Genomic DNA, 16,255 nt, shown 5'->3' on the forward strand with positions numbered 1-16,255 from the left:
TATTAATATACCTAGTAAGGAATCTGTTTGTCAAAAAAAATTCCTGAATCTTTTTTGTTGTCTGTATTGTTACAGACATACTTATTGACAGGTATTTTGAAATACATGACCAAAAATAATTGAAACTGGTATGATTATATTGTGTTATTTTGACAAATAAAATGTGCAGAATTTTAAAATACTGTGTGCAGAATTTTTAATTTTTGGCACAGAATTCCCCTAAGAGTAAAAGATAATCTGAAGAGCAGTCTCCAGTGGGCTGGCATCAATCCCAAAGAACTTGAGCAAATGGTTCAGAATAGGACTCACTGGTGGTCTCTGACAAGATCAGCATGTAACAGGTTTAAGCAGAATCGACAAATTCATCTCCAGGCTGCACATGAAAAGTGCCTCACAGCTGCATCATCAAATATCATAAATACAGATTTCCCAAGCCCTCAGTGTGGCCAACTCTATGCATCAGGGTTCAGACTTTGGAGTCATATGCATAGCCATAGATGAGAACTGAGACAATATTGTCACAGTCAGTGATGGACTACCAACAGCAGGGTCTACATGAGGTAGTTATAGTGCAACATTGCAATTCACACCCCCATAGTCTGCATGGTGTTGTAAGTTAAAAGTGGAGCTAAGTGAGTGGAGAATTTCATAGAAGCGATTGTGGAAGGACAGAAAACAAGGACAAATTGGGGTTGCCCCATGTAGAAGCATATCAATTTGAAAGAATATCTTTTTAAAAGCTCTAGAAACATATGGGGCCAAATCCACGCTCCATATAACTCCACTGACTTCAGTGGAGTTGCACCAGAGATAAATTAGTGTCTGAAACTCTTCAATGAAAATTAAACTTATTTGCACAGTGAAAACTAACAGCTGTTGCCTGCTACTTTCTAACACTGGGAGATATACCCCCAACTAGTGCTCCCTGTGAGGGATCTGGATCTAGTGACCGCATCTCCAATCACTGCTAGGATGACTTTATATACAATAGAAAGGCAGACCTTCTGTGATAACACTGTTTCCAAGCAATGCTACTAATGCAGAAAGATAGCATGCAGACACTGGAAAGTTAGGAAAGACAGGCTCATGCATGACTTGTCCCTGCCAATGAACTTAGTGAGATGGTATCTGTAGATCCCTCTTTGGCTGTTTATTGACCTTTGTTTATTTCAGTCTTCCTCCATAATCGGGTACTTTTGTCCATATTAATTTCTTCTGTTATGATGGTGGTTAAGGAAGTGTTTGAGAGAAGAGGAAGCTGTGTTTTTACTTAGTAAGCAAGACATATTTGCCTCTTTGTATAAGTTCTTGTAAAATTAATTCGATCTATAAATTACCTCTCTTAAAAGTTGATAACTAGCTTTAAATGGGAGGAGAGGAAGGGAAGCATAGAGGACTGTAAAGCAATTTTGCATTATTGATGCATCCTTCTGGAAGGGCAGTCTTGTTAACACGAGACTGGGAGCCACAGGATTTGAGTCCTATCTTTTACTCTAATACAGATTTCCGGTATGACTAGATAAATCATTTCACCTGTCAGTTTCCTCAGTTTGAAATGGGAAGATTATTATTTACTACTTATGGTGTCTCATAGGAGGTGTGGTGAGAATTTCACTCTTTACTGTTTGTAAAGCACTTTAAGATCTTTGAATGAAAAGCACTAGAGAAGTGCAAAGTGTTATTACACTTACATCACTAGTCTTTGAGTGATTTTACCATTGTCTTTTAGGTTATTAGGTGACTACCACTACCAGTTATGTTGGCAAAACTTATGTCACTCAAGGGTGTGAACAAAACACTGCCTGACTGATATAAGTTTTGCAAGCATAAGCACTTGTGCACAGCACTATGTTGGCAGGACAGTTTCTCCTGCTGACATAGCTACCACTGCTCATTTAGGTGTTTTTTTTCTGTCGACAGGAGCGCTCTCTCCCGTCGGCATAGAGCAGCTATACGAGCGATCTTACAGCAGTGCAGCTGCATCGGTACAGCTGTGCCACTTTAAGTTTGCTAGTGTAGACATTGTCAAAGACTTTGCTTTGGTTGTCACTAGTGCTGGACCTTGCTCTCCCTCGATATTCCTCCCTCCCGGCTTTTAACCTGAAAACATTTTTTTCAAAAGTTTAATTACCACCATGATGGTGGGGTCCCCCACAGTCTTATATTCTCCAGCTCCCTTTCTCTACAGTATATTTTTTATTCTTTCTATTATGTACCTTCTCTACCTACTTATAGTTTATATGGGTGGTTTGTTTTAAATACTTTTAAAAATGTATTTCTGAATTAATGTAGTGTTCTGAATGATGGAAGTTGCTTTATACATATTTTTAATCAATATACCAACTTGCTGCACTGGCAGGAAGAGTAGAAAAGGCGGCATGAAATATCATAGGCCTTTGTCACCAATAGTGTCAATGAGACACAAGTACTAAAAAGCATACAAAAGAGGATCGGTGGGGCACAGGATATTTTAAATCAGCATGGAAAGAAATAGGCCTGATGTGGAGGGGGCAATCCAGGTATCTACTCTTTTAGTCAAGATATACAATGAGGTTCTGACCATACGGATGTTAAAAGAATCTATGGCACACATAGGCACTGACTCCATGGGTGTTCCAGAACTCCAGAAACCTGTTCAAATCAAGCTTAACTATTACATTCCATTTTCCTAAATTTTTCTTGTAGTTTCATCTGGATAATTTATCTTCTTCTGTCCTAAACTGTTGTATAATGTCTCCATGCTCTGTTAGAAACCTCCTGGGTTTCATTCCAGAGAGGCTGCGTGTTTCTGGGTAAAGTGATCCCTGTGTATAATTTCTGAAGCACTGTGGGATCCTTTGGGATGAAATGTGCAAGAGAAATTCAAGAGAAGTACCCATTTTGAAAAAGTGTCTCTCTCTCACTCTGCTTGCAGGTTTTGTTCTGGTCATTGGATTGGTAACTTTCTACCGTATAGGGCCCTACACCAACCTGTCCTGGTCTTGCTACCTGAACATTGGGGCCTGCCTCCTGGCCACACTGGCAGCCGCCATCCTCATATGGAACATCCTTCACAGGCGGGAGGACTGCATGGCGCCTCGGGTCATTGTCATTAGCCGCACCCTGACTGCTCACTTCCGCCGGGGGCTGGAGAATGACTATGTTGAGTCACCATGCTGAGAGCATGTGCTTGAAAAGGGAGAGTCCTCTGAGAAGACTTGCATTGGAATTGTTTTCTATAAGTATACACTGTAATTTAAAACTAAGTGTTGAAGGACATCACAAAGCTCACTTCTTTTGAAAAGAGGCCCTCAATTATTATTTGGATGGGCTCCATCTATCTATATATGTATAATACACATAATTATATATATATTATACAGCACCCCTCTTCCTCTACTGTACAGTGGAAATATATTAGATTGTCAGCACAAGCATCCTGATAGAACTTTACAGCCATCTGCCAGGAGCTTTCAACTGTGGCAGAGGCAGAGTGAGTGTGGTCAGGGTACTGAAAGTGGGAAAAGGACAACCTACTACTTTAAATTCTTCCCTTATTTTGACTGAAGTTATTCTGCTCCCTAATAATGCAACAAGCTCAAGGGCTCAGCTGTGTTCACAATCCTCCTTTGGACCCAATAGATAGACAGTCTGACAGAGCAGGAAACTTGTCATGGGTGTCAAAATTTACAACAGCATAGTTTGGGCTTAGGTAATGTTTCTTTTAAGGTGGTGAGCCTGACCTACCCAATTTTTAGGAACATCTAATTTGGCTGTAACATTTATTCCACACTGAAGCATGGAACACAATCTATAACCCCAGAAGCAAGTAATATAATTCTAGCCATTTGTAAATGATACGAGTGCAAAAAAATTAGCGTGTGTGCTTTCAGACACTATTTTGTCCTTAAAACTCCTTTGGGAGTTTTTAAGTTAATTTTGCAGGCAGCTAGAGGTGCCATTAACATTGAAAGAGAGGTACACAGCTAAAACTCCCTACCCACTGTGCTGAAAGTGCACTCCATTGTTTACACTGTGGGTTAATATCCATGGGAAGAGGTTTTACCGTGACCTCCCCATATCCCCAAATATACGATTAACTTATTTTGTCAGAAATCGCTACTATGAATGAATATACTAAATTCTTTTCCCACAAAGTATGCAGACTTGGCATGCAATTTTCAAACTTGGGTGCCTAATTCAGCATGCTCATTCTGCACTTACTGACACATTGGCACCTAAAGCAGATACTTGGGAGCAGAACTGCCTATCAGAGCACCTAAATTTGAGAAGTGGGCATTTAAGAATTGATCCTTGCAGGTCAGACCCCTCAGTGCCAAATAAATTGGTGGGACCTGAAGGTATTCAGCACCTTGCAAGATCAGACCTCTAGTGCATAAGTGTGATGCTATACAGCATGACGGCTCATGTCAACAATGTGCATGTAATATCAGGCAGCCAACCAGCAAGCCAAAAACTACACTGCAGAAGTCCCTAAATACAAGAGTTAGAAAAGGACAAGCAGCAATGAGAGATGCTACCTTGATCATACTCACTGATAAGACTGAATGACTATGAGCTGCAAACATTATAAAATCTCTCTCTGAGGCTGTTGTGCTGCTCGCAGCTGAATTCTCTGCTTTTCATCTTTGTTACTGTCTCCTTTATATTTTGCCTCACTTCGTTGAAAAGTGATCAAGTGGCTCTTGAGTTCTATTCTGCACCCAAATTCTCACGTAATAAAGAATGCAGCCCCAGTTGCCACTCTGCACGATGCCCAAAGTCAGTAGCGCTCTACAGAGCTTGATGCTCTAGAACCAAGGACTTCTAGAATTCAGCCCCCTATAATACATTGCTCTAGAAAGCAGAGTTCTATAAAGCTGATAAGTTTTTTCTTACACCAGTTTATAAAAACCAAGAGAAGTTTGTTTCCATTTTCCTGACTTATTTTACAGAAAAGCAAGGTATTTTCTAAAAATAATTGTGCTATAATTACAGTTTTTAAAAATAAAGTATTGGAATATTTAAGACATATTATTTCAGTTAATATTGCAATATCGATATTATAATATGTACATTAAAATTTAAAAGTCACCTATGTGGTCAGTAGCATTGTAATACTTAGTATTACTGTGTTTATTTTAAATGTATAAATAAAGTGGTGAATGTTCAATTCCCTTTAGATGATGTACTTTGTATTTGAATGGCAAATAATAAGATCTATCATTATCAATCATGTTTTGTCTGTTTAACAAAAGAGAATCCACATGGTCAGAATGTTTTATTTGCAAATCTGTCCTTGAAAAGCGATGGCTATCCTTCTGCAACATTTGAAAACTAAGTATTTTCATCAGTGGTGCACTGTGGTAACAAGTTACAAGGTGTGTGTTTATCCCAGACATCTGAATCCATCAGGTGCACTGAAAGGCCCAAGGCCAGAGGCCAAGTGTTTTCAACAGACCAAGAAGTGAAGATGTTTAGTTAAGTCCTGACTTGTGCAGCTGTACAATATGCCTGAACAACTGCATCTTTCAGCACACATTAATATTTTCATAATATTATGTCCATTTTGTCCATTTTGTAATGAATCATGATTCAGGTTAGATGTATTCAATATACCATAATATCATCTACCTGTAGTAGGAAGGAAGCCTGAGACATAAGCCCTTTATCCAAGACCTGGTGTGAGGCCTGAACAAAAGTAGAGGTCAAGCTTTGCTGATATAGAGCATAGTAGCAAAGTTAGCAGAGGTCAGGCTCTGCCTGCTTGCAAGCTCACAGAACCTGGAAAGAACAGGCCTGGTATTGCAAAAAACACATACATTCCTAAAAAAGGCTAGGCACAGGACACTCACACAAACCCATTCCAGAAGGATGGTACCAGAACAGCCTGACAGTCAATATGGTACAAAATGTCCCCCGCCCCCAAAGATAAAAAGAACACACTGATCTCTCTTAAAGATGAGGTCAGGATGACAGTGTGATGAATAGAGATGTTTTGATCAAGCCAAGATATACAAGGTAATGGGTGGTAACAAGCCACATGAGGGGGCAGTAACTAACTATGTCAGAGGGACAATATGTTACTTGTTTGTATCGGTGTATAAAATGGAGTCTCAAAGAATGTGTCTTTGGCTGGCCTAGGGGACAGTGGAAAGTCCTGCCACTAAATATATGGAGATATACCTATCTCAGAGAACTAGACGGGACCTTGAAAGGTCATTGAGTCCAGTCCCCTGCCTTCACTAGCAGGACCAAGTACTGTCTCTGACAGTTCTTTGTTTGTTTTTGCCCCAGAACCCTAAATGGCCCCTCAAGGACTAAACTCACAACCCTCAAACCACTGAGCTATTCCTCCCCACTAACTGAGCTAGTTCATTGCAACAGGCATACATGTGTTAGCGTACCATGTGTTTTTGTCACTGAGTGCCTTCATACCTTAACGGTGTGATGGGTTGGGTCACAGAAACCCCCTTGGGGCTGCCAACTGCTGTGCCAAGACCACTTATGCCCCTGCTTTCCCTGCCCTCCCAGTTTGGGACTCCAGCACCGTGTCTTGTTGAGCTAGACACACCAGTCTGCTCCAACACAGACTCAGCGTCTGAACCACATGCCCCAAAGTTGCAGACTTAACTGAAAGCAACTTAAGATGTGTTCCTGTCTTTAACACTCAGATGCTCAATTCCCAATGGGGTCCAAACCCCAAATAAATCCATTTTACCCTATATAAAGATAATACAGGGTAAACTCATAAATTGTTGGCCCTCTATAACAGTGACAGAGAGATATGCACAGCTGTTTGCCCCCCTTCCCAGGTATTAATACATACTCTGGGTTAAGTAAAAAGTGATTTTATTAAATACACAAAGTAGGATTTAAATGGTTCCAAGTAGTAACAGACAGAACAAAGTGAATTGTGAACAAGTCTATGTTTATGTCTGAAACAGTAATAAAACTGAATATAGATAAAATCTCACCCTCAGAGATGTTTCAATAAGTTTCTTTCACAGACTGGACACCTTCTTAGTCTGGGCACAATCCTTTCCCCTGTTACAGCCCTTGTTCCAGCTCAGGTGGTAGCTAGGAAATTTCTCATGATGGCCACCCCCTTTGTTCTGTTCCACCCACTTACATAGCTTTGGCACAAGGTGGGAATCTTTTGACTCTCTGGGTCCCCCACTCCCTCTAAATGGAAAGACACCAGGTTAAAGATTGATTCCAGTTCAAGTGACATGTCACTGTAAGACTTCATTACCCACTTGCCAGCACACATGTATACAGGAAGACTTACAAGTAAACCAGAATCATCTACAGACAATTGTCCTGATTAATGGGAGCCACCAAGATTCCAAACCACCATTAATGGCCCACACTTTGCATAATTACAATAGGCCCTCAGAGTTATATTTCATATTTCTAGTTTCAGATACAAGAGTGGTACATTTATACAAATAGAATGATCACACTCAGTAGATTATAAGCTTTGTAATGATACCTTACAAGAGACCTTTTGCATGAAGCATATTCCAGTTACACTAAATTCATACTCATTAGCATATTTTCATAAAATCATATAGAGTGCAATGTTACAAATGGATCTTGTGATCATTAGGCAGTTTGCTTGAGGTCTGCTGTTCCAGCTATCTATGCAGAGCTGGGATAGCACACAGAGACAACACACATGCAGTCAACATCTGACAACATTACCAATTAATAGCATTAAAAGTAACATGAGCATGGGTACTAAGATGAGATGTCCAATATCATACAGTCATAGAAGTTCATTTGATTGCTGCTGACCATGCCAGGTACATCCCATCTGCTGTACTGCTACATGCACTAGGTATGTCCTGACATTTCATTGTTCTCATTGGATGACACCACCATGACAGGTACAGTACAGGACCAGCAAAGAAAAAGTTAACATAATACCTAAAGGGCAAAGGTTTCAGCTTGTTTAGGATGACAGAGTGTGAATGAGGGCAAAGAGAAGGAGGAAAAATTGAAGAAGTCTAAAGGGAACAAAACATCATATGACACAAGTGAAAATAAATCCCACCACTAAATGAGTCATTACAAATGTTTAGATCCCACCTTTTGATGAGTTTGATGGATTTGAAGGCCTCATCCATGTCCCCAATTGTTAGATAGAAGCTGAAGTTCAGCATAGCTTCACGGGTAGTTTTGTCACACTCTTCCAGACCAATGAAATCTCTCATGGGCCTTTTCGCAACCATTTGTGAGAGTTGTACTGAGCCAGATTCCACTTGTGCTTCTTTCTCAGCTTCTCCTGGCTGAAAGGAAAACTACCATCATTCAGGTGCTAAGCAGACTTCAATACACTCCCTTGACCTACAAATACAGATTTCTACAAGATTTTAACTATATGACTACTTGAGGTCAATGACAAAACTCCCTTCAACTTAAATGGGAGGAGGGTCAAGCTCTTACAGTTGTCAGAATAATTAATACTATACTACTTTTCAAAGTGCCTTTTAATATAGAAAGGAGTGTCTCTAATGATTACTAAAGCATATAAGTCATGAGGCTCAACATTTGTTTTTCATCAGTTACAGATAAGAGGTGTGTACAGTATCCCAGAAGGAGCAGGAGTAACTATTACAGTTAAGGTTGCATTATAGTTTCCATAATAACCTCTACATTTCTGAACCTTTCAGGCTGAAAGTTTCAATGGTGAATTTCTTTTTTAAGTTAACTATCCAGAATCTCTTATTTTTTACTCCTGTCTTCCCATTATTAGTACTCAGATTCACAACCATATTCTATAAAAATGGCAACTTTGGAGTACCCGGAGCCTTAGTAAGATCTAAATTACAACTCCACTCAGAGCCATCACAGGGCAATTTAACTATTCTTCTGAACAAAACAAGAGAAATCCCTTTCTTGTGTCACCAGCACCAACTAGTCTCTTTGGACTTTAAGAATTAACTTTTCACAAGCCAAACATAATGAAGCATCTTGGTCTGAGCCACCACGGATGCTGAACCATCCTCATTCTAATTTAGGCAGTCTCTTTAAGCCATTTTCACTGCCAGACAAGTGTAGGGTAAGCCATGTGTTAATATTTAAGGGAGCTTAATCTAAAAACTATGCCAGAGCACATTTAAAGTCACATATTAATGAATAAACCATCTGAAGTATTAGCCAGACTAAGTAATGCAAACCACGGTGCAAATGAGTATTAGATACAATTTGGGGAATTCCTGGTTCAGGAGAGGCAAAGACATTGTTAGGTTGACTTACAGTCACCATAGTAATTACTGTAGTGGTTCACATCCACACTACTCTCCTTCTGTCAGTGGTCACCAGAAGCACTTCTACTTAAGAGGGGCAGTGTGGGGGCTGAGAGCCCAGGCTCTCAACTCTGCCTGGCTACACCCCCATCCCCCACGGGCTCTCCATGGGGAGCCAGGAGCCTCAGTGCAGCTGGGCTCCCTGCAGAGAACAGGGACCCCGCAGACTGGGCAGTACCCAGGATCCCTGCAGGGAGTGGGGAGTCGGGTGGCCACAGTCTGGCTCAGAACAGGGAGCTGGGTTGGGACCGCCCTCCCACCATGGAGCCAGGTGGGCGGAGCCTGGCTCGGAGTAGGGACACTGGTGAGGCAGCCTGGCTGAGAGTGAGGAGCTGGGACCCTGGGGTGGCAGCCCAGCTCAGAGCAGGGAGCCTGGGCAGTATCCCATCTGGGAGTGGCAAGCCAGGAGTCCAGGGGGAAGCTGGGCTTCAGCTGGAGCCCTGCCACCTTCCCAGAGGTGACAGCCCAAGCTGTGATCCAGACTTTTTTGTGAATTTCATGGCTCCAGCATGGAGTAAGCAAGTAACCTGCAGGGTCTACACAGACACAGTTGCCCTAACTACACCAACATAAGCCCTATGCCTTTCATAGAGGTGGTGTTATTATGTCGATGTAGCAGGGCACTTACACAGGTGGGAGAAAGACTGTAGTCTGGACCCTGACATAATTTAGTCGATGTAAGCTGCCTTATGTCAACCTAACTCTGTAGTGTAGACCAGATCTAAGACAGTTTTGGTGTGTCAAATGGACTATTCCATGTTTAAAATAGTCACAAGACTATGATATGTTTACTGTGTCAGTAAAGAAATAACAAGTAATTCAGCCTTTAAAAGAAATGTACTGATTGAAAAAAACATGGAAATGGAGGGGGCAGATGAATGAAGACTGTGGAAGAGGGCAGTTATAGATACTTACAACAGGCTTATAGACACATCCTCTCCGAAACAACAACTAATGGCAGCAAAAAACAATACAGAAGGAGAAAGAGAGAGGTAAAAATTAAAGTAAAATATAAACATAGAGTATGAAGAAAAACATGCATGAGGTGGAACTGGAATGTAGCAGCTCTTTTTTTCATCTTGCAATTTATGGAAAGGGAAACCAAAATTAGATGTAATCCAGATAAATGTCAGTTCTGCTTGGAAAGGTTATTGTAATTTATTTATTAGAAACAGATTTAGGTTGCAAAGTTCTGGCTCTAAATGCCCCAAAGTTTGAGATAATCCAGATGTAGGTTTCTTCTGTAGTCTCTTTTCTCAAGAGATTAGGAGCTAACAACAAAGTTTGGATCCACATTCAAATTTACCAAAAGTTACAGGGTGGTTGAGTGTAACTTGCACTAATTAGGCATTCAATGGTAGTGGAAGATGAGTGTAACTTATACCCATTTGGTATTTAGTGAAGACTAAATTCAGTCCTGATGCAAGTAGGTTGCAGTTCCTATTGAAGTTAATAGGAACTGCACCCACTTATGCCAGAGTTAAATTTTATGCTCAGGAGTATCAGGGCTGGTGCAGGCATAAATTAAAGTAGAAACGGGATTATTTTACATTCTCTTGTTAGTTGGTTTTCCTGATAAAAGACGGTTACTAACCTTTGTAACTGTTGTTCTTCGAGATGTGTTGCTCATATCCATTCCAGTTAGGTGTGTGCGCGCTGCTGCACGTTCGTCGGAAGACTTTTTACCCTAGCAACACTCGGTGGGTCGGCTGGGCGCCCCCCTGGAGTGGTGCCACTATGGCACCGGATATATACCCCAGCCGACCCAGCCACCCTTCAGTTCCTCTTGCCGATTACTCCGACAGTGGGGAAGGAGGGTGGGTTTGGAATGGATATGAGCAACACATCTCGAAGAACAACAGTTACAAAGGTGAGTAACCGTCTTTTCTTCTTCGAGTGATTGCTCATATCCATTCCAGTTAGGTGATTCCTAAGCCTTACCTAGGCGGAGGGGTCGGAGTGAGATGTGGCAGAGTGCAAAACCGCTGAGCCAAAGGCTGCATCATCTCTAGACTGTTGGACCAGAGCATAGTGCGAAGCAAAGGTGTGGACCGAGGACCAGGTAGCTGCGCGACATATCTCCTGGATTGGTACATGGGCCAGGAAGGCGGCTGATGAAGCCTGAGCTCTGGTAGAATGTGCAGTGAGATGGCCCGAGGGAACATGAGCCAGGTCATAGCATGTGCGTATGCATGCCGTCACCCAAGAGGAGATCCTCTGGGAGGAGACAGGTAGGCCTTTCATCCGGTCAGCCACTGCAACGAAGAGTTGGGGGGATTTTCAGAAGGGCTTCGTCCGATCGATATAAAAAGCGAGCGCCCCATGGACATCTAAGGAGTATAACTGCTGTTCCCATTGAGATGAGTGAGGCTTCAGGAAGAAGACCAGAAGGAAGATGTCCTGATTGGTATGGAAGGCCAACACCACCCTAGGGAGGAACGCCAGATGTGGTCGCAACTGCACCCTGTCCTTGTGAAAGACAGTATATGGTGGGTCCACCGTAAGCGCTTGAAGTTCGGAGACCCGTCTGGCCGATGTAATGGCTACTAGAAAAACTGTCTTCCAGGACAGGTATAGCAGTGAGCAAGCCACCAACGGCTCGAATGGCGGAAGCATAAGCCTGTTCAGGACTAGGTTGAGGTCCCAGGAAGGGGCAGGGCGGTGCACCCGGTAGTAGAGGCGCTCCAGGCCCCTGAGAAATCCAGTAACTAAAGGGTGGGAAAACACGGAGTGGCCACTCTCTCCTGGATGGAATGTGGAGATGGCCGCCAAGTGCACCCTCAAAGAAGATATCGCCAGGCCCTGCTGCTTAAGGGATCAGAGGTAGTCCAAGATAGCGGGGATCAAGACCTGAGAGGGAGTAGTATTCTGCGTTTCACACCAGCAGGAGAAACGTTTCCACTTGGCCAGATATGTTGACCGAGTGGAAGGCTTTCTGCTACTCAGGAGTATATGTTGTACTGGAGCGGAGCAGCGTAACTCTGACCTGTTTAGCCACGCAGGAGCCATGCCGTGAGGTGAAGGGCCTGCAGGTCCTGTGTTATGAGGTCCGGGTGGAGAGGCAGGGTAATTGGGCTGGCTATGGACAGGTTGAGCAGTGTGGTGTACCAGTGCTGTCTGGGCCATGCTGGTGAGATCATGATTAGGTGCGCTCTGTCCCTGCGGAGTTTTATCAGGACCTTGTGAACCAGCGGGAATGGAGGGAAGGCATAGAGCAGCCGGTGCTTCCACGACATGAGGAATGCGTCCGAGATTGATCCCGGTGAAAGACCCTGGAAGGAGCAGAACGCTCGGCACTTCCTGTTAGTGCGAGAGGCGAACAGGTTTATGTGGGGAAAGCCCCACTTCTGGAAGACCGAATGAACAACATCTGGTCCCATCGACCACTCGTGACAGAGGAAGGATCTGCTCGGCTGATCCACCAGAGCGCTCCAAACCCCTGGGAGAAAGGACGCCACTAGGTCCATCGAGTGGGCCGTGCAGAAGTCCCAGAGTCGGATGGCCTCCTGACAGAGGGGGGAAGATCGAGTCCCTCCCTGTTTGTTGATATAATACATGGCCGTTGTGTTTTCTGTAAACACTGAGACACAACAGCCGTGTAGATGCTGCCGGAATGTCTGGCACGCCAGGCGGACCGCTCTCAGCTCTCGGACATTTATGTGAAGCGTCAGCTCCTGCCATGACCAAAGGCCCTGGGTACGAAGGTGTCCGAGGTGAGCCCCCCATCCGAGAGATGATGCGTCCGTCGTCAGGGACAGCGAGGGTTGCGGCAGATGGAATGGTAACCCTGCACATACCAGCCAGGGGGTTAGCCACTAGTAGAGGGAGCGTAGGGTGTTCGGGGGAATGGTGACTATTGTGTCTTTTGGGTCCTTGCCTGGACGGTAGGCCGAATTGAGCCATGTTTGGAGGGGTCGGAGGCGGAGCCTGGCATATTTGGTCACATAAGTACAGGCAGCCATGTGACCTAGGAGACCAAGACAGGTGCGAGCCAAGGTCGTCAGGAAGTTCTGCAGACCTCGAATGATCGTTAACATTGCCTGGAATCACGGCTGGGGTAGGTAGACCTTGGCTAGATTGGCATCCAGGGTAGCTCCTATGAAGTCTAGCCTTTGTGTGGGGACCAGTGTGGATTTCTCCATATTGAGCTTCAGGCCTAAGCGTGTGAATAGGTCCCTGACAATGTCTACATGCTGCCTGACCTGTGTCTTGGAGGTCCCTCTGATGAGCCAGTCGTCCAGATATGGGAATACGTGTATCCAACGTCGGCGGAGGTGTGCGGCGACTACGGCCATACACTTTGTAAACACCCTTGGGGCCATGGAAAGGCCAAAGGGGAGGACTGTAAATTGGAAGTGCTGGTGGTTGGCTACAAAGATACCTCCTGTGTGGAGGAAAAATGGCGATGTGAAAGTACACGTCCTTCATATCGAGGGCAGCATACCAGTCTCCAGGAGCCAAGGACAGGATGATGGTCCCCAGGGAGACCATGCGGAACTTCAACTTTATCATGAACTTGTTGAGGCCTCGCAGGTCTAGGATGGACCTGAGGCCTCCTTTTGACTTGGGGATCAGAAAGTAACGGGAGTAAAACCCTTTGCCCTTTTCGTTTTGTGGTACCTCCTCTATTGCTCCTATGGCGAGGAGCGTCTGCACCTCTTGTAGGAGGAATTGGTCATGAGAAGGGTCCCTGAAGAGGGACTGGGTTGGAAGGTTGGAAGGTGGGGATGAAACAAATTGGAGGTGGTATCCTTGTTTCACCGTGCGTAGGACCCAGAGGTCTGAGGTCAATTGGGACCACGCCAGGAGGAAGTAGGAGAGGCGGTTGGAGAAGAGAGGAAAAGGATCCTGTCCTGAAACTGGTACGCTGTCCTCGGGTGTACCTTCAAAAGGCAGACTTAGGTCCCGCTGGTGGTTTTGAGGGGCCGTGGTTTTGGCCCCCCTGGGGTCCGGACTGGCATCTATGGCTACCCCGCCCGGCCCATCTGCTAAAGTCTTGCCTGTGTCTGGGCACAAAGTACAGGCGGTGAGTCTGGGGACGGAAAGGTCTGCGTTGGGTCACAGGTGTATGCATGCCCAAAGAACGCATGATGACCCTGTTGTCTTTCAAGCTTTGTAGCCTGGGGTCAGTCTTCTCCGAGAACAGACAGTTACCATCAAAGGGTAAGTCCTGGATTGTATATTGTAACTCAGGCGGGAGGCTGGAAACCTGTAGCCATGAGATGCGTCCCATGGTGATACCGGAGGCCAGAGTTCTGGCTGCCGAGTCGGCCACATCTAGAGAAGCCTGGAGGGAGGTTCTGGCCATCTTTTTCCCTTCCTCTAGGAATGCAGCGAATTCGTGGCGGGAGTCCCGGGGGAGTAGTTCTGTAAATCTACCCACCTCTGCCCAGGTATTGTAGCTATAACGGCTCAGTAGAGCCTGCTGATTTGCCACCCGGAGCTGCAGGGCGCCTGCCGAATACACCTTGCGGCCGAGAAGGTCCATTCGCCTAACCTCCTTGGACTTTGGGGCTGGAGCCTGTTGGCCATGGCGCTCCCTCTTGTTGACCGATTGGACAACTAGCGAGGAGGGTGGACATATAGATACTCGTACCCCTGAGAAGGTACCATGTATTTACGCTCGACCCCCTGGCCGTAGGGGGGATGGAAGCCTGGGACTGCCATAAGGTGTCTGCATTGGCCTGGATGGTCCTGATAAAGGGCAAAGCCACCCTAGTGGGAGTATCTGCCGAAAGGATGCTCACTACAGGGTCGTCGACCTCCGGGACCTCTTCCACCTGGAGGTTCATGTTAAGCGCTACTCTCCTGAGGAGGTCCTGATGGGCTCTTAGGTCTATTGGAGGCGGCCCCGAAGAGGAAGTCCCTGACACTGCCTCATCTGGAGAGGAAGAAGATGAAATGCCGGGGACAAGCGGGTCCTGTATGGCCTCTTGCTCATGCGCCGGTTCCTGCTCCAGCGGCACTGGGGAACCCGGTGGGTGGACTAGTGGCTCCTCCGTCCCGGGTGGAGGAGGATGGGTAACTGTGGCCTCTGGTGCTCGGTGCTCTGATGAAGCGGAGCAGGCCAGAACTAGAGGAGCACCTTGGGCCTGGTGGTATGCCCAAGGTGTCCAAAAGGACCACTGGTGAGGTCCTGGGTCCTGAGACCAGGCTTCTTGAAACACTCCGGTGGGCACATCGGAATCGCGGTCTTGGCCATAGTAGCTGTCCGCGTGGAAGGACACCGACGTATGTCTGGATGGCCATGGAGGAGCGGAGAAGCCTTGTGCAGATGTTCCAATGGACCTCGCTCCCCTACGTATCGGGGACCGGTGCCGGGATGCATATCGGTACCGGGATCGAGAGTGGGACCTGCGACCAGATCGGTGCCGGGAGGTCGACCGAGATCTCGAATCCCAGCGTCGTGAATGGCTTTGGGAGGCACGGTGCCTGGAGCGGTGCCGAGAACTGGAGCGGTGCCGTGGGTAGTGAGCCGGTGAACAGAAGTCCAACCGGTGCCATGAGTCTGACCGGTGCCGTGTAGTAGAACAGTGCCAGGACTGTGAGTGGCGTCGAGAGCGGGAGCACCGTCTGGACCTGGAGCGTCTGCGGGACCGTGACCGTTAGCAGTGCCGGTCCGCTGCGCCGACAGAGGGTGGTCTAATCAAGGTCGGCTTGCCTATGGATTGGATTACCTTCACCAGCGGTGCCGGAGGTAGAGGCAGTGCCAAGTATGTCAAGGCGATCAGGTCCCTCGCCGCTGAGAACGCCTCTGGTGTGGACAGCATGGTGAGCTCTACCGCGGCAGGCGCAGGGAGCTAACAGGCGCCGGACTCGACGGCCCTTGTGGGACCGGAATCGATGGTGCTGATTTAGTTGGTGCCGCAGCGGGTGTCGGCGCCAGGCGATCCGACCTAGGCTTACTCTCTGGCTGCGGTGTGGGTGGTGTCGAAGCAGCAGGAGTCTTGGCCTTCCTCAAC

General features: G+C 45.9%; 3 protein-coding genes across 12 annotated transcripts in view; 2 read left to right on the forward strand and 1 right to left on the reverse strand.

Moving 5' to 3' along the window:
• TMEM204 (transmembrane protein 204) overlaps nt 1-5,161 on the forward strand; it is a 39,474-nt gene extending 34,313 nt beyond the window's left edge. Inside the window, exon 3 of the mRNA XM_050968471.1 lies at nt 2,915-5,161. Within this exon, the coding sequence (XP_050824428.1) occupies nt 2,915-3,159 (245 nt within the window). The 3' untranslated portion in view covers nt 3,160-5,161. The remainder of the gene's footprint in view (nt 1-2,914) is intronic.
• The window catches only part of TELO2 (telomere maintenance 2), a 384,906-nt gene that overhangs the window by 122,431 nt on the left and 246,220 nt on the right, over nt 1-16,255 (forward strand). The window lies entirely within an intron of this gene.
• The window catches only part of IFT140 (intraflagellar transport 140), a 254,848-nt gene that overhangs the window by 80,606 nt on the left and 157,987 nt on the right, over nt 1-16,255 (reverse strand). For all 5 annotated transcript variants that reach the window (XM_050968079.1, XM_050968076.1, XM_050968074.1 and 2 more), the window contains one exon: nt 8,074-8,273. In XM_050968079.1, the coding sequence (XP_050824036.1) occupies nt 8,074-8,273 (200 nt within the window). The remainder of the gene's footprint in view (nt 1-8,073; nt 8,274-16,255) is intronic.

This window comes from Gopherus flavomarginatus, chromosome 9 (assembly GCF_025201925.1).
Source record: "Gopherus flavomarginatus isolate rGopFla2 chromosome 9, rGopFla2.mat.asm, whole genome shotgun sequence".
In the NCBI taxonomy this organism is placed as follows: Eukaryota; Metazoa; Chordata; order Testudines; family Testudinidae; genus Gopherus; species Gopherus flavomarginatus.